The sequence below is a fragment of the Lithohypha guttulata genome (genome assembly GCF_036872675.1).
Source record: "Lithohypha guttulata strain CCFEE 5908 chromosome Unknown scaffold_3, whole genome shotgun sequence".
Classification (NCBI taxonomy): domain Eukaryota; kingdom Fungi; phylum Ascomycota; class Eurotiomycetes; order Chaetothyriales; family Trichomeriaceae; genus Lithohypha; species Lithohypha guttulata.
This window is the reverse complement of record NW_027042752.1, coordinates 1,819,380-1,842,999: the sequence shown is the minus strand read 5'-3', so window position 1 is coordinate 1,842,999 and position 23,620 is coordinate 1,819,380. Positions and strand designations below refer to the sequence as shown.

The window sequence follows — 23,620 nt, the reverse complement described above, 5'->3', positions numbered from 1 at the left end:
AAGGTAAATGGCTTGTGTTCGCAAGTCCTGTGGTCCTCTCGTAAAACCTTCAAGTAACTGGCTTGCTCGTGATCGACACGAGGATGGAACATCAGAAATGGATACAAAGTGTATCATACGATTGGGCAGGGGAAAACGAGACTTTGCCTGCTTGGTGTATAGTGGCATGATAGAAACAATTTTCATGGAGGTAGTGACGATGTTATTGAGTAACAGAAGTTGAAAGCCGGATTTGCCTGCTGTGGTCCGAGATGTTGCCCACGTCGAGAATCGCTGGCAGTGAGTGATTATTGACCTGTATCAGAAGTTTATTCGATTCCGAGATACAACATCTGTGTAATAGCTAGGCAGCCAACTGTTTGGTCTGGCTACCTGCAGCTCCCGTGACTTAGATCAGACACATACTGTAGTATCTTTGTGTAATCGCCGACGGCAGTTGAAAAATCAATCAATTGTTCAAGGCTGTAGTGGACAGCACGTTGTGTCGTGGTCGGGATAAGAATTTCTGATGCTGCTACTCGTAAATGGCTGCTGTACAAATCCGTTCGCCCTGCAGAAATGATGGGCTAAACCCGAGCTGGTTAACAGCTGTGCTAAGCTCCAAAAACACAAAGCTAAGCAGGCTTTGGCGGTCGATCATGCCCGTGACAGCTGCAACACAGGCAAATCTACGGAGCACCGTAGCAGCCTGAGCAAGACTCGTGGCTGATTCTCCATGGCCAGTTGCCAGTGTTTGATTTTACCACCGCTCTCCCACACTCTGCCACTTATGTTTCAGAGCTGTGACCGAGACTGTACAGCCGTATAAAACACCACCCTACTCTCCACCCTCGACTATATCGCCGGTTTCTGTCCGCTTGATGACTCTGTTGGTCCTCAAGCTGACCGGGAATTGGCAGTGAAAGCAAGACCACAACTTCATGCCACGAAACCCCGCCGTCAAAAAAGGTCACCACAACAATCGTCACGAGAATGGTCTTGTAGGCCCAGGCAAGCGGGTCGCCAAACAGAAGTCAAATGGCCAACTCAGTGGGAGCGCAAAGGCCCCCACTACTCCTGACGAACCTCTCCCCTCTCCGTCGAATCCTCAGCTTATCGAAAGAGAATCCTCCTCCGTATCGACTGGTGTGGACCAAGATGTTGTTGTCGATCCTTCTATGAATGGCGAGGAGTTGCGCTGGAGGAAGAGACATTCGGAATCGTCGAGCGATGGCCAAGATCAAAAGTGGGATAATACGAGCGGTACACTCACAACCACTTCCTCTCGACGACCAGATGCACTATCCAAGACCAAAAGCCTCCAGGATCTGAGCGCTTTGCAGATCGCCTCTACAATTCTCACGTCAAATCCTGCTGGCGATACAATTTCGCTGCTCATTGTTTTGCTGGCACTACCTTCGATTGTCTTGATAATTGTACAAGCTCTGTTCGCCTCTTTGACATTAATGCCTCCGTCTAGTGGTGTCTCTCCGGTTCCTTTTCTGACTCTGTTCGACGTCTTCCAGGGCTCGACCGGATCTCCTTCCCTCGGTACTATGGCTGTGATGGATGTCATTGTCTTCGCGGTCTGGCTTTGCATTGGGAGCTGGGCACAAAATTTTACACTCGATTTGGCCCAGATCCAGATTGCGCTTACGCTGGGCAATGGGAGTGCGGGCAAGAATGGCAGCGTTAATACCATATGCTTCTTACTCGTTCTACTTCTGCATTCAGCGCGCAGTTCGGGTTTGCGGCATTTTGTTCATACCAAAGTCGTGCCTGCCGGTGTTCTGAACCATCCTCTCCTGACACCATACGCGAAGTTACTACCGATTGATTCAGATTTTGGCCACAGTCCAGGGCCTCCTTCTAAGATAAAGAGCTTCCTTGCTGTACATATCATTAGTCAAGCCATCATCGCATTTGTTAGAAGCAGACTCGCCGGCACGTCTACGGCCACCAAAACGAGGAGATCTGATGCCGAGCCTCAGGCAAGTTCAACCCAAAGTCTCGATTCCTCGGCTCAGGATTTGGTCTTCAACACAGCTGCTTCCCCAGGCGACGATCCGCCACCTCCTACCCCGACTCTCCGGGAAAGCAAAGACAAAGCTCTCAATGCAAAGAAGCGCCGTCGTCAAGCAGCCCAGGTAAGGAGCCGTCAACCATTCTGGGCAGCTCTAGCAAGCACAAAAGTACATGTGTTGCGAGAGGTCGAGCACAACAAAGACAAAGCGAATTCAACCAACAGTCCCGAAGGCACCAATCGTGGAGAGAGCGAAGAGTGCGTGTGGATCACCAATGTCGAGCCCTCTACGATTCAGTTTGTGGCAGGTTATCATGCCTCGTTACACGAGGACTGTCACCTTAAGGATGCTGCCACTGTTCGACCGTTCTATGTCCGTATCAACAACGCACGGTGGCATTCGGTAACTATGGATCTTGTGCATGAAGATTTTTGCGAGAACGATAATCCAGCCAAGTGGTTAGGCAGTATTGGCGGCCTGGCGCCCGACTGCAACTATATTTGTTCCTTCCGTCGTGTTGATGGTGATAAAGAGATAGCTTCGATTATGGTTAGAACTCCGCCCCTGGCTGATCGAGATGCTGTCAACGCGACTGTCCCAGTACCCGTCCGCCAATCAGCTCGGCCCAACTCACCAACGACTACGCTCAAGACATCAATACAGACAGCTGAGCGATCACGTGAGGATGCCAATAACAGACGCAACAAGATTCGACGAAACCACAGAAATGCACTTGCCAAACTCGACCGAGAAATTGAATCACTTCAAAACAAGCTCAAGTCTGGTAGCGACGATCACAAGCAAAGACAAAAGCTTCTGCAAGCTGAGAGAAATGCTCGGCAATACGAAGAGGCTGTGAGTGCTATTGGCGTACAATCGGACGAGCTGGAGACGATTCCGGAAGAGGAGACAGTTGAGTATGGTACCAGGAAAGCTGCATATGACGAGCGAACCCAGCAATTGGCAGAGGCGAACGAGTCGCTGGAGATCCTGAAGAACGAGACCAATAGCGAACTTGCAAGTACCAAGGCCGAGCTTACGAATACGACCGCTCGAAAGGATCGTCTGATCGCACGCAATACTAAGCTCTCCGCTGAACAAGAACGACTGACTGAAGCCAACCTCCAGAACTTGAGTGAGAAAGAACGCAAGGCTGTGGAGTCAGTCACACGTGCGAAAGAGCAGGATCGACAAACAGCAGACTGGCAACGTAGAATCAACGACATGAATGCTCAATTGAACACTGTCAAGATGCAAACACAAGCTGTCTTCCGGGAGATCGAAGATGCTATGGCAAAAACGAGTACCGGTCCTCTTACCCCAGAGGGTGAGCTTCCAGGCATGACTTCTATCGGATCCCGAGCCTTCATGTTCGGCAACATGCAACCTTCGACCTTCGTCCCGGACCCTCAAGCATCACCGTTCCACAGTCTGGCAAAGAACATTGCTAGTGGAGTACGACGTCCTCGCTCTGGCACGAATCAATCAACCGGTGGACTTAGTGGGACGTCTGGAGACTTTGATGACTATGACCCTATTCCGCCCTCACAAAGTAGTGCTGATTTTGACGTTGGTATGTTCAATGGACGCAAGAGCAGTGGGTCTAGCAGAGACAATAACAATCACAGTCCGGCTAACATTGGTGTGATTGGAGGTTCTTTGAGAAGTCCACAACGAGGGTCCAGTAGTCCTGGCCAACTTCAGGGGACGAATACCTGGTAGTACTCGGTATCTTGTCGACGGGGTGTCGTGCGGAAGACTAGTGGATTAGCTGTAGATAGGCAAAAGTGACATTCATTACTAAACATGTGTCCGTGGCCGTTGTATGTATGTGAGCTTTGTGTAGTGAGCCCGTGTGATTCTCGCTTGACCTTCGCACCATCTGTGAAATGTTTGCTGCACGTGTTTCTGACGCATCTCCAACCTGAAAGAAATGCGGGCACTCAAAACGTTCAAGACTCATTTTCATTGAGCAGAAACAACCCACTTTTACATGCGTCCATTCCTTCGTATATTCCTTTCTGCTGGACAGACACCGTTGCTACGCTGGCGTACTACTAGAACTATCAAACTTCCTCCAAGCCATACCCTCTCCTTACAGGACTTTGCGCAACGCTGCTATTTCTCCGATATGGCCAAAGACAAGAAAAACAAGCAGCAACTGAAGAATCCAAAAGGCACACGAGACTGGTCTGGTGAAGATGTTGCACTCCTGAAAGACATCTTGCGACAAATATCTACCGTCTTCCGCAAACATGGTGGTCAAGAGCTTGATACACCTGTCTTTGAACTTCAAGAGGTGCTAAAGGGCAAATATGGGGAGGACTCAAAGCTCATCTACGACGTGGCAGATCAAGGTGGTGAACTACTGTCCCTACGATACGACCTTACGGTTCCTTTCGCGCGGTGGCTGGCCATGAACCCAAACAGTGACACGGACAACAGGTTTGCAATAGGCAAGGTATACCGTAGAGACCAGCCTGCGATCGCAAAGGGACGCATGAGGGAGTTCTGGCAATGCGATATCGATTTCAATGGACCAAGCGATCCTATGGCCGTGGACAGCGAGATTCTAGCTATAGTCTGCGAAGTCTTCGATGCCCTAGAATGGAAAGGACAATACACAATCAAGATCAACGACCGCCGAATCCTCGACGGCCTCTTCGAAGTATGCGGTGTCCCAACCGACAAACTACGAGCAATCTCCAGCGCCGTAGACAAACTCGACAAATCCCCCTGGTCCGAAGTCCGCAAAGAGATGGTCGAAACAAAAGGTCTAGACCCCGACGTCGCCGACCGCATCGAGAAATACGTAACCATGAAAGGCGGCAAAGGCGACTCCCAGACCGCCAGCGCCCTCCTCGAAACCCTTAAGGCCGACGATAAACTCATGTCCAACCCCAAAGCAAAAGAAGGCATCACCAGCTTCGAAAAACTCATGTCCTACCTCGAAGCCTGGAAGACTCTCGACCAAATCTCATTCGACCTCTCTCTCGCCCGCGGCCTAGACTACTACACCGGCATCATCTACGAAGTCATCACCGAAGGCTCTCGCCCCACAAACCTCCCCCTCAACGGTACCAAAAAATCCGACGAAGAGAAGAAAGACACCAAGAAAGCCAAAAACATCGCCGACGAAGACGAAGACCGCTCCAACGATCCCACCATCGGCGTCGGCTCCATCGCGGCCGGAGGCCGCTACGACAATCTCGTCTCCCGCTTCTCTGAAAAATCCGAAATCCCCTGCGTCGGCGTCTCCTTCGGCGTCGACCGCATCTTCAGCATTACAAAATCTCGTCTCTCCCAGGGGCAGAAATTTACCTACGTCACATCAACATCAACAGACGTCTTCGTCATGGCCTTTGGCGGAAAAGACTTTGACGGTGCCCTGAAGGAGCGGTATGCTGTGATCAAAACGCTTGGGGAAGCGGGGATCAGTGCGAAGACAATGCATAAAGAGAAAGCGAAATTACCTGCGCAGTTTAAGAAGGCGGATTCGAAGGGGGCGAGGATCGGGGTGATTCTGGGGGAGGATGAGATTAGGAATGGGCAGGTGAAGGTTAAGATTATGGGGTTGACGGATGATAGTGATCCGAGGAAGGAGGGGATTTTGATTCCGAGGGGGGATTTGGTGAAGGAGGTGAGTGGGATGTTGAGGGAACTTGATGGTGGTGAAGTCGAGGGAGTCACGAAGCAGATGGAAGGATTAGGAGTGGATGCTGGTACGCGACAGAAGGTCACTTTGACCGAAGAGCAGAGAAAAGAAATTATTGAAAAGTTGAGCAAGGGCGAGACTGTTGAGGTTGGAGGTGTGCAAATATCGTAAGCACGCAAATGAGATATTGTGGTAATGACAGGATAGCGAAACATGAGACCCACGTCAATTCTGGCAACAGCTTCTTTCACTTGAAAACAACGAGCATAGAATGACATGGACAAAAATGTGTCACCCGAAGCAGTGAATGCTAGTCAGTGGACATGCATTACCTATTCAACTCAGAGATCGAGTCTGCCCTCCTACCTACGGACAACCTACTTCCCTCGAAGGTCCTTGCTCAGCGCATGGCCCCAATCACCACGAGCCTGCCCTTTCGCCCTCCTCTCGTCCTGTCGCTGGTTGTATCCATATTGGCTCTCTCCAGGCAAAATCGTTGAGGTATTTCCCTCGGATTTGACACTGCGACCCAATACAGTACTGGCAGGGACACCATGCTCAGAACGCGCTTTGGGAGGAAGCCATCCACTTGCCTGGGACCGATCGTATCGACTAGCACGGCTGCGCTGGCTGCTACCAGTTTTGCCACTTCGCTTGCTGGACCGGCTTTGTCGACTCTCGGGAACATAACCGCCCATGGTGTACCCTGACTTTGCTCTAGCCTGGCTCCCTGAGCGAGCACTTCCATTGCTCTCAAAGGTCAAGTAACCCTGAGGAGAATCGTTGAGATAAGCTCCTCCACCACAACATCCACCCCGATATTGATGGCCAGTCCGTCGATTATGACAAGCAACACAGCCGTCCACTGCGCCCTCGAAATTTCCTTGGCTAAACAAATCAAGCTCTAGGTGATGGCGGCAGTCCCAGCATCCCATGGTCTTGAAGATGCGCGCGTAGGTGTGGATGTCGTAGCCTTCCGAATTTCTCTCAGGCAGCTTTTTGCACCAATAATCCATTTGTTCTCCGACTGTCCATCGCGTCATATTGGGAAGACCGGCGGCAGCATTACGCCATGTGTCTGGGTCTGGGGCTAGAACTCCCCAATTTGTTGTCTCAATAGTCGAAGGTTCTACACCCATCTTTAGACAATGGCGAATTAGGGTGAGTTTATTGGTCTCGTATTCTGAGTCGTCTGGGATCCATCCCACCAGATGCTTGGCTGTGTGGATGGCGTCTTCACGGGTCGGCTTATCGCCGCTCACCCAGCGTTCTTTGCATTCGCAGAGTTTGATAGGTGGACCTGATGGGAGGGTGGAGGATGAAATATGGCTCTGCGCATGGCGCGAGGAGGACGCAGAAGTTAGTGGGTTATAGCTCATCCCTGAATGAGATGACTGCTTTGAGGAGTGGTAGGACGGAGGCCAGGCGGGTTTTGAATGGTTTGAGGATCGATGAGAATGGGAAGATGGAGCAGGTTGACTGTGATGGCTGCTCTGGCAATGTGATCCAGATTGCCGAGACATCGTGGCGTATCGTGTGGGAACAACTGTGAGAAGAGGCCTTTGCGAAGAATTACTTGACTTGGTGTACTACAATCTGAAGTGGAATGTTGAAGCAGATACTCTATTTAATAGAGATGCTTACAGATATTGAAGCCAAAGCGTACGCAAGACCACTATCACATCTTCGCCGGCGAGAAGGAGCAAATCACTGCAGTACTCATACGCACCTTCCTTGCGACACCAGAAATAGCCAACGCGTAAATAGTATCTGCTTCTGATCATGCGTGGTCAGGCTAGTCATTGCTCTAGTAAAGTCATAATCCATTACATACTAAGCTAAATATGATGGCACAATTTGGAGTTTGCCCTAAGGTATAGACCAGCCTGGAATTACGGGTTGGAAGACATATGAGCCTACTCACAGCTTCTGCATGGAGAGTGCTGAGCACAATTCGATGGTACTAATGTTGCTCCTGATCCCGTGCTGCGTCCACTCCTAGAGCCAAGTTTCGAGCCAACCTTGCTTCCATCCACTTGTCGCCATTCACTGTCATACTCTCGTGTCTCTATTCGGACTGTCCCACCAGGAATGTTGTACGACACTCGCTGAATACGAGAATTACCTCCATGGTGATTACCATTGGCACTCGAGCCGTGAATGCCAGATCCGCCCATACCACGGGACATGCGATCACAAATGGCCTGGCATTCCGCTGATGGTATTGGCTGGCATACTCCAGCACCATGTGAACCGTAACCTGAATGGTGTCCACCTCTTCGGCCGCTCAATCCACTCAGCAAGCTAGAGATGTCATGTTCAGAGAGTAGTCGCCCACTACCACCACAGCCACCAGAACCACAGCCTGAGCCACTCGAAAATCCACCACGGCTATCATGACCACTATTGCGGCTGTGACCGCTGAACCGGCTGGCGCCAGAAGCTAAACTCGCGCCAAAAGCCGAGCTGCGGCCGCTGGAGCAACCAGAAGAACATGCAGATGAGCAGCCAGATCCTCCAGCTCCAGAGCGAGAACTGGAGCGACCAGATCTCGAATAACTGTAGGTTGAATTGCCTGGACGTGACGAACTAGAACATCCAGAAGTACCGGCATGGCTGGTTCCGCAGTCACAGTTGTTACCACAGCCACGAGACATTGATATTATCGGAGTTGAGTTGGACCACGGCGATTGAGGTTGAGTAGAGCAAAGTCAAGTTGGATCAAGTAGAGACAGATTCCAAATTGTAGTTGATGGATGGGAAATGTGATAAATTGTAGATTAAGTTCAAGACAAAAAGTTGCAGATGAGGAAAGATAGCATAGACGACTGATAATCTCAGGGTATTTAAGCAAAAGCGCAAGACTGACCATCATTGATTGTGAAATTTTATTGTATATCAAGACGAGGAGATAAGAAAAATTCCTGGAAGGGTCAATCAGCCTGATCAACCTCCTCCTGTCACCAACTTACATGCTCATACGTCCTTCGTTGCCAGACGTTGTCGTCAACATGTGAGAGCCAGTTTCCTTAGCCGTCCAGTTTACACACGAATGAACATGTATGCGACATTGTGAAAGGGAAGTCTCCGGAAATACAACCTAGGTCAAATTATGATGCTGTTGTCGCTGCTAGTAAATCGTTCAGCTCAGTTCCGAGCTCAGCTGGATGATGTTGGTTGAAAAGCACTACATATCCTGTAGATCCCTCAAAGATTAGCTGCGCGTCCATACAAGCGCCACATTGTTGTTCTGCTGTTTAGCATCGCAGCATATGCGCTTGTGCCTAAGTCAATACCAAATTTGTGTGCCCTCTGCAAGCCCATGGTTCAGTGTACATTTGAATCTCTTCCCCACATCTCAACGTCCAATCGTGCGCTCGACTGCTAAAGAACCGGACCAATCAAGAAATGCCACTTCTGGTCGGTCATCAGGTCCTTTCTGGAGTCGAACATCATGAGCTCGACGACGATGGCCATCCTGGCCCGTGTACTCTAGGTGTGCGGGCTGGCTGATTCTGTGAGAGCCATGGTCTTCGGTGTATCGAATGCCGACAGGATAGGATCGATTGGCGTTTGAGCCCTCGAAGTTTGGTGAACCGTAATTTAGCGGTACTAGGTCTGGGCTCGATCGGCGACGTCTTCTGCTTGCTTCGGCCTGTGCGTGGTATACAGGCACTCGACGTGGAGCAGGCGAGCGATGTCTTCTAGGTGAATCGACAACCACCCTAGCCGGGCTTCTCGCACGGTTACGACGAGGTCGTGATTTTTTGAGATCCACCTCACGATGCGTTCTAGGGGGAGTCGCTGGACGTCGAGTGGTGGACTGCTTGTTCCTGTCCACAAACCGCTCCAACTCTCTACTGTCTACTCCCTCAATGACGTCCTTCAAATGTTTGTTCCTAAAAGCGAGAAATGTCAGAATGGTATGGTTGGGTACACCAAGTTCTTTGTTGAGATCTGGAAAGTCGTCTTTGTCGACTTCGATAAAGGTTGTAGAGGAAGACGAGTGTTCGGAACACAGTAACTCCCATATTGTTCTGAACGCTCTCGTGGTAGCCTCTCCACGCTGGTAGAACATGGCAAAGACAGTCGGTGATTCGCGGACAGTACTGTGGAATAGAAGTTCGGATGTCATTCGATATGGCTGAGGCATTTTGTAGGTGCTATTCGGAGTATGCTTGAAAGGCAAGTTAGTGGTTCCAGACAAATGTGAGATTTATCCTCTCCAAGCACTGCAACATGTACGAAGCCATAACGACAGCCTTCTTAGGGAAAATTTGTGACAAGTAAACGTAAAACATATAGCCACAAGTGACCTTCATAGCCGCTGACGACGCCATATATTCTGTCGTTCATGTACGACAACAAGGTTGGTGAACACACGATATGCTCGTCACGCAGAAACACCTGATATCAGTCAATACCATAGAATTAGATAAACGAGGCCTTTTGAATTTCGAGGGCTGAGCTGTGAATGGGCTTGGATTTCGTGGCAGGTCGCTGCCCATAAGTGTACTCAGCGATGGAGCTGCTTTTGCACGCATGACACAGAGAAGCACCGGCCGCGGTCCTGTGATGCATTGTCCAGAATATCGCCAGTCTGAGTTGCAAACCTTTGGCACAAAGGAGATCTCCTTAGTGGGTGAGATACGGAGAACCAAGGAGTTGATGGTTACGAGGCACTGAGACTGAATGGTTAGCATGTCAGATAGCTTTCGAGATTTTGCAGATTCACGTTCGACGCAGAGAACAATGTGAAAATCTTCCCAGATCTGCGTCAAAACACGGAGGAATAGTAGTAAGTAGAGTCTCGATTTGCGGAGGTAAAGTATGGTAGTGTTTCGGCAGACTTTCCCGGAAAGAATCCGGGTATCGCGACAGCTAGCTCAATTCCGAGCTCGAAAGTTCAGGACCTCGCAACTTCACAAGTCAGGGCAGCCTCTCACCACAAACATGAGCTCAGTCAGAATTGCAAGGACAGCTCTTCGAGCACGATCTGCGGCGATCGCACGGCCTGTACAGCGAAGAGGCTATGCCGATGCAGTTTCCGACAAGATCAAGTTGTCCCTGGCTCTTCCTCACTCGGTACGTACCAGAGACTCGAATGATATACTTGTCTGTTGCAAGGGTCAAGTGCTAACCTTCGGCTCTATAGTCAATCTACAAGTCACAAGATGTGTACGAACATGCACTCTGCGCGTGCTGGGATAATGGACTGACAGCCTTCTAGTGTTCAGGTGAACATCCCGGCCGAATCTGGAGAAATGGGTATTCTTGCACAGCACGTTCCTTCTATTGAACAGTTGAGACCTGGTTTGGTCGAGATCATCGAAGAGGCGGGTGGCAGCAAGCAGTTTTTCTGTACGCAAGGTCATACATGAAAGAGATTACAACTAATAGTGGACAGTGTCTGGTGGTTTCGCAGTCGTACAGCCAGATTCGGTTCTCAGCATTAATGCTGTGGAGGGATATGCTCTAGAGGATTTCAGCTCGGAAGCAGTCAATTCCCAGATACAGGAAGCTCAAAAGATCGCAAGTGGTGGTGGCAGTGAGCAGGATATTGCTGAAGCCAAAATCGAACTCGAGGTAAGCACGCATTCTGGCTTTGCGCGATAAACCGTTGACAATTTGCAGGTATTGGAGAGTTTGCAGGCTGCTTTGAAATAGATATGAGGCTTTAGAATATGTAAACATTACTTCAAACCTGCTCTATACTTATATTCAGATAGCACGAGTAACGCTACAAACCTCCCTATCGACAGATATGCGCAAGTCGCTCCTTCCTCTCTGCCTGAGAGGATCGCACTTGAATCTATCAGAAAAAAGTTAACCCACTGCTAGCTTCTACGCGTCCAATTTTTTGAACTGGCAACGCACTGCTGATCATATACACAGCATAACTACCGATGTGTTTGTATGGCTACTAATTCGCAACCACGAAATGGAAAGACCACCAAGGTCTGTAGTGGACGTCTTTCAAGTCAAGGAAATCGCTGATACGTGTAGAACATGGAATATACCTCCCGGTCGAGTCTCACAACGTATCCAAGCTTTCCAAGACGATTCCAAGAGCTCGCCTGCTAGAGCAAAGGATTCTCCTAAGCCGCCAACCACCTTTCACCCAAGTCCTCCGGTCCCACAGAGCCCTATGATCCAGCCAAAAATAGAAGAACTGCCAGAGATTGTTGAGCTTGCTACACAACCTCCAAACGAAGAGCACGAGATCGAGCCAGCAACGAACCTTGAGCATGAGCTACGAGACAGAGGACATCCAGCACAAAGGTCGTCTCCCATCCCTGAGCCCGAAAATTTGGAAGAAGTGGATGAAGTGCTAGAAGATGTCCGTGCGAGACTTTTCTCCGTGCAAAAGATTGTCAGACGAGAGCAGAGCAGCAGCTCGCAAGTAAGAGACGAATTGATGGACGAGCTCGGTACCATGCTTGACAATGCTATTGCCACAACCATGTCACCTCTACAGATACCACATCCCCTGACCAGGAGCTCAAGCTCCAGACGACCACCTCCTATGCAACCAGAATCGGATTCAGCTCAGCCTGTTCGCAGTCAGAGTGTGAAGGTCGCTGGATTGGCCCGAAGTCAAGACCGAACAACTGTACCAAGCTCAGCAAAATCATCATCCAATTCTCATACTGAGTCGCCTGTCAAGTTGCGTGGCCTAACGCCGGCAAAACCCCGTCAGTTGTTTGGTGATTGTCTCGAAAAAGGCAAGCTTCACCAGGCTTCTGAGTCGATAGCTGTCGCTCCTCGGCATACTGGTTTCCCTCTTTCAAGTCCTGTCCGAGAACGAGCTTTGCTGTAGGAAAGCATGAGCCGCGAGTCACTTGTAGAAAGCGATCCACCAAAGACCTCGCCATACACTGCTAAATTCCATCCAGTTCCACCGCCTTCTAGAGACGAGCGACCAAAGTCTGCAACACCTCCTATCGCTCTGGCATTGCCTCGATTGATCGAGGCTGAAAGAAGGCAAGAACAGGCGAAGCTTCTCAACCCAGAAGTTGAGGCATCCACTATAGACAATGACAGAGTTGATTTGCCATTGGAGTCAGCTCGCAGCTTCTCGACAGCAATCGAGTGGCCTGGCCGTCTGCCTATGACTGACGTTGGTCCAAGTAATCCTACCGTTAGACAGTCTGTCTCGTACGCTGAAGCAGCCAAACACGATGAGCATCATGTCAAGCCTAGGTCGAGTGTGGTCAAGACCACAATACGTGATCTCTTGTCTGCCACGAAACGACGAGTCTCGGGGAAGAGCGCGTCTACCACTAAGGAGGACAAAGTCGCTCAGCCAATCATATGGGAATCGGAAATCGTGCAAAGTGCAGGCGACCTTCAGGACATGACTCTTCGCGATGTCAATGTGCATCTTCCTCACCTGCAAGCTACACCCGACGAGGTGAAAGAACTTCAATCGCTTGATGGTAAGTGCATATCAATTAACTTTAGAGATGTCGCTGACGAGGCTTTTGTTTCTCTAGGTACAGACTCAAACAAGGCGGTAGAGCCGTTTGCACACAAATTTGACGTGCCATCAAAAACGTCTTCGCTGAGCCCTATCAAACCTACCCCATTCACCCCTGTTCGTGGCCGACCTCGCGAGGCACACTCTCCAGGTGGGCGACCTTACGCAATCGACCATCGATTCAATTTGAGCCCATCCCGGAGCAACTCTCGTGGTAGCAGAGGCAGTGTTACCTTTAACATTAAAGCTCGAGTCAGTCCAGGTCGTGGTCTTGGAAAGGATGATACTGAGTTATTTGTTACAGCCAATATTGAGTCAGATCATTCGGATGAAGGCAATTAAGAATCCTACCATGTTAGTCCACGCCATCTGGACAAGAACGAGAGGAGGCACTGTCTTGTTAACGAGCATGATAAAAGCGAAGCAAAACGTGTTACATTAAGATAGGTCACCCCATCATATCAGAACTTTGCATATATAACTGCTTTTGGTGGCTGGTAATCTCGCCGATCGAGGTCATGATGCTCTTCTCAGGCTTTGTCGAGTTGTCAAGCGAAATCTCACGTAGACTCTTATCCTGTTCGAAGTCTGCGTGTTTGTACTATTGTTTAACACTATACCTAGCCCCACCAAATTGAGGATGCGGAGTAATATCTAACTTTATACCAGCCTCAAGTGTGACAAAGAGAACGCTTGTATAATGCTTCTGAAACCCCGTTCACGCTATTTCCTGAGTTTATGGCGAGCTGTTTCAGCAGAGAGCTGACTACTAGAAGTGTGCCTTACGCGAGAGACCAAAACTGCTGTCAACAATTCACGTTCTGAGACCCAGCTCCTAAGAGAAGCCATTGCAAGTCAAACAACACAGGAGACTGGTCATAAATCTTGGAATCAAACCACAAGGGAAGCTTTCAAACTTGTCTAGATTCTCGAGAACGAAACAACAAACTCCAAGGATTGAGTCAAGGGCAAGAAATACAGCATTCAGCTTTGGTAAACCATAGCAAACCATGACAGTAACAATAATCTCCAACGTCCGCCTCTTCGACGGCACAAACGTCCACGACAAAGCTCGGGTAACCTTCGACTCAGACTCCGGAACCATCCTCGAAGTCAACACCTCCCCCGACGCCAGCTCCGTCGATCCATCCGCCAACAGCAAAGCCACCACCATCGACGGCGCCGGACACACCCTCCTCCCAGGCCTAATCGAGGCTCACGTCCATGTGTACGATCTCCACCTCCCACCAGGCGCGGACCACGGCCAGGTTCTTCGCACGCCGCTGAAATGTGGTGTGACTACGATTTGTGATATGCATAGTGATCCAGACACGATTCTTAATTTCCGGAGGGATATTAAGGAGGATGTTGAGGCGGCGAGGAAGGGGAAGGAGACGGTGAGCTTGTGTGATCTGAAGAGTTCGCTGTATGGTGCTACGATTGAGGGGGGATGGCCGAAGCCGATTGTGCTTGCGCATGAGCCGAGTGATGAGGTAGGTCTTGGAGCTTGATGCTTGATGCTGTGTCTTTCTTTGCTGTTCTCCTATCTATCTTAGCCCCCACGGTACATAGGTCAAAGTGCTAACACCCTCTTCCTACTACACAGCTCAAAGCCAAAGTCTCCAAATGGCCCTCCCTGACCCCCTCCAACGCGTCCGATTTCATCGCATCCCACAAATCCACCGGCGCAGACTATATCAAACTCATGCAAGAAAACTGCTGCTCCCTCGCCCTCCCCACCAACAGCATCCCCGTCGCAAGCCTCGAGACCCAAACGGCCGTCGTCAACGCCGCCCACAAAGCCAACCTCCTCGTGGTCGGGCACGCCACCAGCCGTGAAAGCACGGAGATCGTACTGAACTCTGGCGCTGACGGTCTTACTCACACGTTCATCGACCAGTCTCCCACCGAGGACATCATCGAGCTATACAAGAAGAACAACGCATTCGTGATTCCGACATTGGTCGTGCTAAGCAGTCTAACCAACGAACTCCAGGACCTACGCGAGAAGTACGCGAAGATCGCGTCTGAGCATCTGGGAGTCATTGACGATTTCACGAAACAGACCATGGTGGAATTTCTTGGCATGAAGGCGCCGCAGTGTGCGATTGAGCATGGCTTTGAGACGATCAGGATGTTTCGGAAGCATGGTGTGGATGTTGTGGCGGGGACCGATAGTGCGGCTGGGTTGAAGGGGACGGGGATTGGGCCGAGTTTGTGGATGGAGTTGGAGCTGTATGTTGAAAGATGTGGGATGAGTGTGATCGAGGCGTTGAGGAGTGCGACGGGGGTGAGTGCGGATAGGTTCAGGTTTGATGATAGGGGGAAGGTGGAGGTGGGGAGACGGGCGGATTTGGTGCTGGTGAAGGGAGATCCGACGGAGCGTTTGGATGATTTTTGGGACAAGGAGAAGGGGATACAGGGAGTCTGGAAGCTGGGTTGGAAGGCGATTTGAACGCAGTGATCAAGAGTTGAGAGCAATTTGACAGCATTGCAAGGCAGTTCGGAGCTGCATACTCAAGTGGTTCAAAGGTTGAATCATCATTATACGTAATTCGTGGATTTTGTTATCAACTCTCAGCCCATTTGCTCTTCTCTCTAATCTTAGAGCCATATCGCCAAAATGCCCAAGGGACAGGCGCCAAGAGCACTGCAATGCCGCCCAACAGGGTCAACATCCACCTCACCGTAAGTGCTTCGTACAATGGATTAGTAGCGATGACCACGCCGCCACTGACCGCATAGCGCACGAAAGTCACAGCACCTAGAGCACTAGATGAGTTCGTACCGTACGCATCGAGGAGGTAATGATATGCCGAAGTAAACAGAGCCATTAATGCAAAGCCGAGAACAAAGCAAGCGGACAAGTTCGACCAGTATGAGATATCCAATCGGTTCGTGAACCCCATCCAGAACAGCGCGATTGGCAATAGAGGTGACGTGAACAGGGATGGAAGCAGGCGCCCTTCGGGTGATATCGTTGTTGAGTTTCGCTTTGACCTCACCGAGGCGAAATGGTAGATCAGAAGGATATAGGGGATGGCGACCAGGATACCAATGGCTATGGCTGCGAAGGAGCTGTACCTTTCACCAGTGCTGAAGTCATACGTATCAGTGAATATATACTGGAAGCCCTCCAGAAACCCATAGACCAGTACGTATAAGAGTGTCAGGTATAGCTCGAAGAGGACAGTGGTTGGCTCGGTGAGAATAAAAGAAGTAATGCGCAGCAGACGACTTCGGAGGAGATCGAATGGGCCTCCTTGTTCATCGCGTTCTGTTTTGTACTTGTCGTTTCCTGTCTCTTCACGAAGCAGTCGAGCTTTCCACGATAAAATGGTAGGGCCAAGTGTCTCAGGCAGGAACAATATGGCCAGGACGAAGATCGCACTGGAAATGATCAGAGTACTCCACTCGACCCATCTCCAGCCGAAGTATTCAGCAATCCAACCACTTGCTATCGGAGCGAGCGTAGGTCCTAAGCCATATTAGCACTGGGAATATGATGAACAAGTTGAAGACTGCTAATTACCTAACAGAGGAGACAGAGCGAAGAATGGCCAAACTGAAGCACGTTCCTCTCGTTCAAACAGATCAGCAAGACTTCCGCCATAGATCGCCATGCTCGCGGAAGCAAAGAAACCTGCAAGCAACCTGAATAGAATCTGAGCTGTATAGTTTCGTGCCAACGCCGTAGCCATCAGCCATACGAGATAGATTGCAAAAGTCAAGAGGTATGTAGGCAGTCTACCCACCGTCTCGCTTATTGGTCCGGCTAACACACCACCAACAGCAACACCAAAAAGGTACATTGCTGTTGTAAGAGAGTCGGCAGTCTGAGAGACATGAAACTGCTTCGAGGCCATCGCAAGTCCAGTTGAGTCTGCGGCTGATGCCCATCCTGTCACAAATGCCAGCAACCAGATAATAAACACGCAAAACAGTTTGTAGTTGTATGACCACGCTTGTGGATTGTGAGGATCCTGGACGCCAAAGTCCACGTACGACCCGGCCTTAGTGTCATTTTCCGTATCGTTCGAATTTCTATTCTCTGAGGTAGCTATCGGATCATCGTGACCACATTCAACCTTCTGGCTTATGTCCTTCCGCAATCGACGATATTGCAAAATACCCTCCATGATCCTCCTCACGTACTATCGGAAGATGCAGACACATCGTTGTCTGACGATGACCTGGATGTATATGTGATCTGCAGATTTGATGTCGTGTGAGCATTTGCCCCTTTAGGCGAACGGAAACCTTTTTAGCAGCGCATTATGGACACCTCCAGACTCTCGAATGACATTGCTGGTGGGTTATGAGAAGCAAATTCAGCGTAAAGCACTAAACGTCATTGGAAGACCAAAGAAAGCGTCGACTTTCTTGTCTCATTGAGTGACAATTCATGACATGCGTTGGATCGTCTGCGACGTATATACCTCGGTGACGAATGAATCGTGGATGCAAATAGAAGCTCATTTCCGGAGAACCCTAAGCGATTTCCTGCTCATAAAGCCTTCGAGGCTATCATGATATCAGTGGCCCACCAGAGGCAGGCACTCCGCATAGTGGCGATCACAATGTCAGACCCAGCAAGTTGTAAGTTTGAAATGATGATATGAACAGCCAGATCCAATGTGCGAGAAGGACAAATGGAGGAATCGCGCCACGTACGCGAACTCGTCGCGTTACTGCGGCAAATAAAAAGAGCAGCGTTAAAGGTTTATTTGAGCTGTATTTGACCACGTCGAACACTGTGCTGGTCCGATAAACTAATCATGCAAAGCTTCACAAGCTCTATAGCACTAAATAGCATCTTCTCGTAGCCTCATCATGAAGCAAGAACAACCATACTACGCGACTTTTTCACCTCAACTCTTCGTAATCAGGTCAGCGATACGCGCTGACATCTTTCATCAATATCTCCTTCCTAAGCCACAATCCATCGGGACTGGCAAGATCAAACCCACGATCAACTCCTTTCGCTCAAGCCTCGAGGGCGAACTCCAGGAGGATCGTGGTGATCACACAGCCAGTCTCGATGGCAGGCTCAAGGGCTTTCGACCTCAATTTCCAAGCCAACACACTATCTCCATCTCCTGAGATCTTCTTGCAATAACCCAAGCTCGATAAAGATGTATGAACCATAATGTACACGCCTTGGCGTACTCGCACAGCCCCAGCTCCACGCTATTAATGAAACAACCAAGTTCAATCTCCTTTTCCTCCTTACAGTTCGTCGTCGTCAAGCATCTCGACCTCGTCTCTATCGGGGTAAGTAGCTTTCAACACCTTTCCCTGCCTCATTGCGTTATCAATAGCTTGTTGATGAGCATCCCATTCAACCTTGTTGCGCTCATCGCACTTCTGCACAAGCTTTGGAAACTGGGCATCTGTCTTCCTGATTAGGTCGTGTATATGCTTTGAGCCCACACCAGCTTCCTCATAAGTCTGCGGAGGATCGAATTTGAAGGTCTTTTCAGCCCATTCATCATTGTATATGTTCTTGTAGTGATTCTGTCGCTGCAACTCTGTCATACCATCTGGACCAACGACTGTATCATCATACTCGCCTGTAGCAGTCTTGAGAGCGAAGGCAGGAATGAGCTCGTCGTAAGGATTATAAGCGAAATCAGGATAGTTGGCGACGGATGAAATGTACTCGTTGGTATCTGTGTTCCAAGTCCAGATGTTGCTGGTAGTGTCAAGAGTAGGTGAGGGAGTCTTGACAGATGAGTCGGAGCCTTCACCTGCATCATAGCTGGTGTCCAGGCCTGGTGGAGAAGGTGATCGGGACCGTGCAGACGTGACTTCTGCCAGTCTTGATGATTTTCGCGGCTTGGTCTTTGTGGCATCTGCTCGACGACGTTCGAGATTGGCGGCCTCAAAAGCATTCTGTGCATCAATTGAGGATGACGACGGTGCAGATGATTTTGGCAGTTCAGCATGTGACATTCGTGGTGTTGGTGGTGCTTCAGGTGCAGACTCAGGCGACATAGATGAATGCTCTCTTTCCAGAGCAGCAAGACGCTGCATCTCAATTTCTTCCTCATCATCGTCAAGCAGGCGAATGCAACCCGGTCGCGGGTTATGCAAACTTGGTCTCCAATTGGGATCTTGGGAGTCCTTCCAAGTGTAATCCACTCGTACGTACGGCTGGCCAGCATTGAGGGCCGTAGTGAATTCATCTCCAGGATGTTTGCGGTCGAACTTAGTTGAACGATGTTCTCCAGTATTGGCAACAGTGTTTTTCTGAGTATTCGGTGAAGGCGAGAAACTATGGTCAGAACCGGGACTATCCTGTGGACGTGGTAGAAACAGGTTGTCTGGCGAGTACTCTCCAGCAGGAGCCGTACCAGAAATCGGACTCATGTGCTTGACACTGGCAATCGGATTTGGATTGAATCGAGCAGATCTTCCGGATCGAGCCACTGAACCAGGAGCTTTCAATGCAGAACGTGGAGTTTGGGTGATTGCGGTTGTTTTCTGCTTCTTGGCCAAAGGTGTGGAGGGTCCGTCTTCGACAGAGTCAGCTTCGTCTTCTACGGATGGCTGGAAGGAGCGAGGAGGTTGTTTGTTAGGCGCCGTAGCTTCCTCTGATAAGGCTTCTTCCGACGTTCGCTTGTTACCGAGTTTGCTTGGTGCAGGATGGTCTCCAGTGACAGGTAGCTTGTCAAAAATAGGATCCCTTGTCCCTCTTGCATAATGACTGTTCGGTCCAAACAATGGTGCCATAGTTGGAATTTGCTTGACAGATCGCTTGCCGTGTAGTGCTTCCCTTCTCTCCTTTCGTCGCCTGGACAACTCTAGTAAGTCACTCGAAGTTTGCTCTGTGTCTGGCTGAGATGTCGACTCTGGCTTCTTTTTGACAGGATAGGGAAGGTTTTCCGGATTGCCGTCGATCGGTGTGGTGTGAAGGTGGTCGTACTTCCTGCTTGTCCTGCCAAACTTGGCTTCGAATTCTCGTCTCTTTCTCTCAGACTCTGTCTCCTCTTCCTCCTGTTCTTCGTCTGGGGGAGCGTTCTCGTTCTGGTTCGGAGGCAGCTGAGGATATTCGATGTCCCAAACCCTGACACGCTTCTGAGGCTCGGTCCGTGGCTGTGGGGCTGTATTTGAGTGTGAAGCTGTATTGGATCTACCAAATGGCGACAGTATTCGGCCGACAGTAGCACTTCCAATTTCTCGCAAACTGCCAAAGAGTCCTCTTTGTGGTGTTTCTGGTTCTGGAGCTGCAGATCTTTCTTCCCGATTCTCTCTCTCTGTGGTGAGTTCTTTGGGTTGTTGTGCAGCTGCTTGTTCGGCGAGTTCTTGTTGAGTGAAGGTTTCAATACCAAATGGATTGTCACCGATCAGCTTCACTGGACCCTGAAGTCGCACCGAACCACCAAATCGTCCATTCTTCTTGTTCATGGCACGGAGTGCTCTGTTTCTTCGAAAAGTACTGACAAGTGACTTGGGGGCCTCTTCGAGGTCTTCTTCGAGGGTGTGTTTCTTCGGGAACATGAAGAGGTAGTTGTCGTCCTTTATGGCAGAAACTGGCTGCGTTCGAGGACGCTTAGTGGGACTAGCATCTTGTGCCTCATCGTCTTCGTGTCGACGCTTCACAGAGGTGGCGTTCGTGGTGGTTTGCTCTATAGCAGGGGTTAGATTTTCAGCACTTTTAGCGTCTGTCACGGGCACATCTTGGAAGGAGAGGGACGATGCAGCTTCCATGAGGACAGCCTGTATCACCTCGGGAGAGGCTTCGCACACCGGCGAGACAGGTCTCTTGGGTTTGCTCTTACGAGTTCGTTTTGGAGGCGTCTCTAGATGCTCGAGAGGCTCGTTCGCCCCGGATCTTCGTGTTGTCACCATCGTGAAGTTTGGATCAATGTTGACTATATCGCGACTGAAATTGTGAAAGTTGCGACAAATCGTGCCAGTAATTCGGGGTTTGGATTTATGCCCGAGTCACGTGTAAATGTTGACTTTGGGGCACCAATCCGCTCGCGTAATAAAATGACCGGCCTTTTGTGTATGACCCGTACAATACCGCAATAGTCACTATTACCAAGACTAGGCAGGCCTATACGTGAGGTTCAAGTAAACTATTTCGTTGAGTGAGGCAATGGCTGCTAGTCGTGCTTATATAGTGTGGGTCAGGAAGTCACTTTGTAAGTGAAATGAATATCACTAAAAGGTTTACAAAGCTGATACGTATAGGCTGCAAAATTCACTCTAAGTGAACTGTGTCACCTCATGTAGTGGGTGGTGTTTTAATACCACTACCCAAGGTTTTCGTCTCAATCACACCCTCCATGATACTTCTCCCACTAACCATGCCAGTCGTACATATCATAATCTTCTTCCGCTGTCCACTTTCAGCGAGTTTCCTGTTTATGAACCGCAATGCAGCGACTTCCGCGCAAGTGATACCTCCCAAGAACATCACAAAGACGTGTTTCCAGCCGGCGTTACCAGCCAATGCAGTCTTAGCTTTACTAGCTTTCTCGTCACTGGGCTTCTGCACTATGTTAAATGTAGGTCCTTTGGCGGACTTGAGGATATCTTCGAATCCCGCCCAGCCTGTGCTAGAGGGTGTAAGCGGTAGTGGAGACTTGTGTAGAGATTGCATGTAGGACTTTTGTAAAATGCATTGAACCAATCGGATACTCAATGGTGCGTAGCCCGAGTAGACGTAAGATACGTCGTCAGGATCCTGTTCGTTGTACTCGTCCACAATCATGTGAAGCTCTTTCCTCAGGAAGCCATAGTTGGACTGAGTGCCAGTCGCACTCGCACCGCCGCCACCAACAGGTAGAAGAAGCGCTGATGCTGAAGCCCGGGACTGAAGAAGTTCCATCTTCTCGAGTCGGTCGAGAGTTAGCAAATGTTGGTAGCCATATGCTTGCACGATCTGCCGTTTGAAATTGTCCAAGTCCTTTGCACGAAGTCCACCAGCAATAGTCGACTCGAGACAGAGGAGGCGAAGGATCGTGGATATCGACACATCTCGAGAAATAAGCTCCTCGATGGTGTCGTGTTGGTAAATTGGATCAGTTCCTGCAGCTATATTTTGTTGTATTTCAAGTTCTCGGTTGAATGTTTCTGACCGTGTATATTTGGTCATATCGTCGGCCATGTTGGTGTGAACAGCCAAGGACTTGTGCTCCTCCTTGTAGACTGGTAATTTATTGACGAATTCTCTAAGCTCATTAATTTCGTGTGCCTGATGTCTACCTTCAAGATCTGTTTGTAGGCGTCTGGCGATCTTATTGAGATGTGGACCAATGAGAGCAAAGTTCACCGATCGAAGCTGCTCGTATAATGTGTCTGATGAATCGAGCGCTATTGTCTGCTTCAGGGCTTGACGAGACGGAGCCGTGACTGGTTGTGCTGTCGCGCCAGCAGAGGGCCAGTTTTGTCCGCCAGGGCCAATGATGGAAGAGTCAACTTCTGCTTTGTTGTGCTTGATACCGATCATCTCGTCAATCAGTCCTTCGTAGGTCAACTGGGTGAGAAGCGGAGTGGCCATATCGACGTCTCGATCGATGACGATCAGGCTGTCTATCGATGTACTTGGCATCGTAGTATAAGGAGTACTGGCCTCGTCGGCATCGAGCTCTTTTCTTGCTCGCACAAGGAGGTTAGCTAGTTTGCGAGCATTGTCGCCTTTGCCTAGAATCCTGGGGAAAAGACCATGTCGTTGCTGAATCTGCATCAGAGCTCTTGAAGCCAGATGTATTGGACCCCGATTGCCGTACAGGTACAGATCGTGGAAGCCGTTGCTTTGCTCCAAAGACAATAAGTCGGTCTCCAGTGGCAGGAAGAATATTTGTAATTCCTGTATGTTGACATCGCCAAGTATACCTTCATCCTCTAAAATCTTGTTGGACACTAGAGTCCTCCTTGGGACCCAGATAATGGTCACCTCGTGTTCGACGTTGCCGTTTCTTTGTAACTGCTTAATCTGTGCTGTAAAATCTTTAGTACTGCAGTACGAAGATAGTCACGTAACCACGGCTGCCTCTTCTAGGATGCTGTAACGATTGTGCTACTTACCTGCCACCGCTTGAACTTTTGTTGGGTTTTCACCATCGGCAATGTAGACCACATTACGCTGCGACGCATCTGTGTTGCCATTCTCAAGAACGAAGACCTTTTCGACGCCGTACTCTTTGAGCACCGAGAAGCCTACAAAGAGGCCAACAATAGCTGGAAGGTCCCGGCTGAACACGACATTTTTCTTGCCTCGGACCTGTATTCATGAGTTTGGATCCCAGGTGTGTTCCTGAGTGTCGAGGCTCTTACATTTTCGAGAAGAGCTAGTAGATCCTTACGAGCTTTTCCTTTGATATGTTCGGCCTCGCGGTCGATATGAGGCGCCATGAGCCTGTGTCATCATCGGTATGCTGGCATGTGATGTGATAGTCCTGCTCTTTATACGGAGAAAACCACTACAAAGGTTATTCGTTTCGTATTCTATTGCTGTCAGAGCATTTG

The 23,620-nt window shown here is 49.7% G+C and overlaps 10 protein-coding genes across 10 annotated transcripts; 6 read left to right on the top strand and 4 right to left on the bottom strand.

The window, feature by feature from the left end:
- Positions 1-920: 920 nt before the first annotated feature.
- On the top strand, positions 921-3,725 carry LTR64_004448 (uncharacterized protein; the record flags this gene model as incomplete). The annotated part of the gene is made up of 1 exon (XM_064898793.1): positions 921-3,725. The coding sequence occupies one exon, from the start codon at positions 921-923 to the stop codon at positions 3,723-3,725; it is 2,805 nt and encodes a 934-aa protein (XP_064754750.1).
- Positions 3,726-4,134: 409 nt separating this feature from the next.
- On the top strand, positions 4,135-5,829 carry HTS1 (Cytoplasmic and mitochondrial histidine tRNA synthetase; the record flags this gene model as incomplete). The annotated part of the gene is made up of 1 exon (XM_064898792.1): positions 4,135-5,829. One exon carries the CDS (start codon positions 4,135-4,137, stop codon positions 5,827-5,829), a length of 1,695 nt encoding a protein of 564 aa, XP_064754749.1.
- Positions 5,830-9,016: 3,187 nt separating this feature from the next.
- On the bottom strand, positions 9,017-9,811 carry LTR64_004446 (uncharacterized protein; the record flags this gene model as incomplete). The annotated part of the gene is made up of 1 exon (XM_064898791.1): positions 9,017-9,811. The coding sequence occupies one exon, from the start codon at positions 9,809-9,811 to the stop codon at positions 9,017-9,019; it is 795 nt and encodes a 264-aa protein (XP_064754748.1).
- Positions 9,812-10,611: 800 nt separating this feature from the next.
- ATP16 (delta subunit of the central stalk of mitochondrial F1F0 ATP synthase, atp16) lies at positions 10,612-11,325 on the top strand (the record flags this gene model as incomplete). Its single annotated transcript, XM_064898790.1, has 5 exons — positions 10,612-10,743; positions 10,814-10,836; positions 10,889-11,019; positions 11,066-11,244; positions 11,293-11,325. The coding sequence occupies 5 exons, from the start codon at positions 10,612-10,614 to the stop codon at positions 11,323-11,325; spliced, it is 498 nt and encodes a 165-aa protein (XP_064754747.1).
- A 274-nt stretch (positions 11,326-11,599) lies between these two features.
- LTR64_004444 (uncharacterized protein) lies at positions 11,600-12,478 on the top strand (the record flags this gene model as incomplete). Its single annotated transcript, XM_064898789.1, has 2 exons — positions 11,600-11,616; positions 11,665-12,478. 2 exons carry the CDS (start codon positions 11,600-11,602, stop codon positions 12,476-12,478), a joined length of 831 nt encoding a protein of 276 aa, XP_064754746.1.
- A 6-nt stretch (positions 12,479-12,484) lies between these two features.
- On the top strand, positions 12,485-13,480 carry LTR64_004443 (uncharacterized protein; the record flags this gene model as incomplete). Its single annotated transcript, XM_064898788.1, has 2 exons — positions 12,485-13,097; positions 13,155-13,480. 2 exons carry the CDS (start codon positions 12,485-12,487, stop codon positions 13,478-13,480), a joined length of 939 nt encoding a protein of 312 aa, XP_064754745.1.
- A 668-nt stretch (positions 13,481-14,148) lies between these two features.
- On the top strand, positions 14,149-15,593 carry LTR64_004442 (uncharacterized protein; the record flags this gene model as incomplete). Its single annotated transcript, XM_064898787.1, has 2 exons — positions 14,149-14,631; positions 14,745-15,593. 2 exons carry the CDS (start codon positions 14,149-14,151, stop codon positions 15,591-15,593), a joined length of 1,332 nt encoding a protein of 443 aa, XP_064754744.1.
- A 115-nt stretch (positions 15,594-15,708) lies between these two features.
- Positions 15,709-16,761, bottom strand: LTR64_004441 (uncharacterized protein; the record flags this gene model as incomplete). The annotated part of the gene is made up of 2 exons (XM_064898786.1): positions 15,709-16,616; positions 16,671-16,761. The coding sequence occupies 2 exons, from the start codon at positions 16,759-16,761 to the stop codon at positions 15,709-15,711; spliced, it is 999 nt and encodes a 332-aa protein (XP_064754743.1).
- Positions 16,762-18,367: 1,606 nt separating this feature from the next.
- On the bottom strand, positions 18,368-20,992 carry LTR64_004440 (uncharacterized protein; the record flags this gene model as incomplete). Its single annotated transcript, XM_064898785.1, has 1 exon — positions 18,368-20,992. The coding sequence occupies one exon, from the start codon at positions 20,990-20,992 to the stop codon at positions 18,368-18,370; it is 2,625 nt and encodes an 874-aa protein (XP_064754742.1).
- Positions 20,993-21,374: 382 nt separating this feature from the next.
- Positions 21,375-23,506, bottom strand: VPS33 (Vacuolar protein-sorting-associated protein 33; the record flags this gene model as incomplete). The annotated part of the gene is made up of 3 exons (XM_064898784.1): positions 21,375-23,092; positions 23,180-23,375; positions 23,429-23,506. 3 exons carry the CDS (start codon positions 23,504-23,506, stop codon positions 21,375-21,377), a joined length of 1,992 nt encoding a protein of 663 aa, XP_064754741.1.
- Between the last annotated feature and the right edge of the window lie 114 nt (positions 23,507-23,620).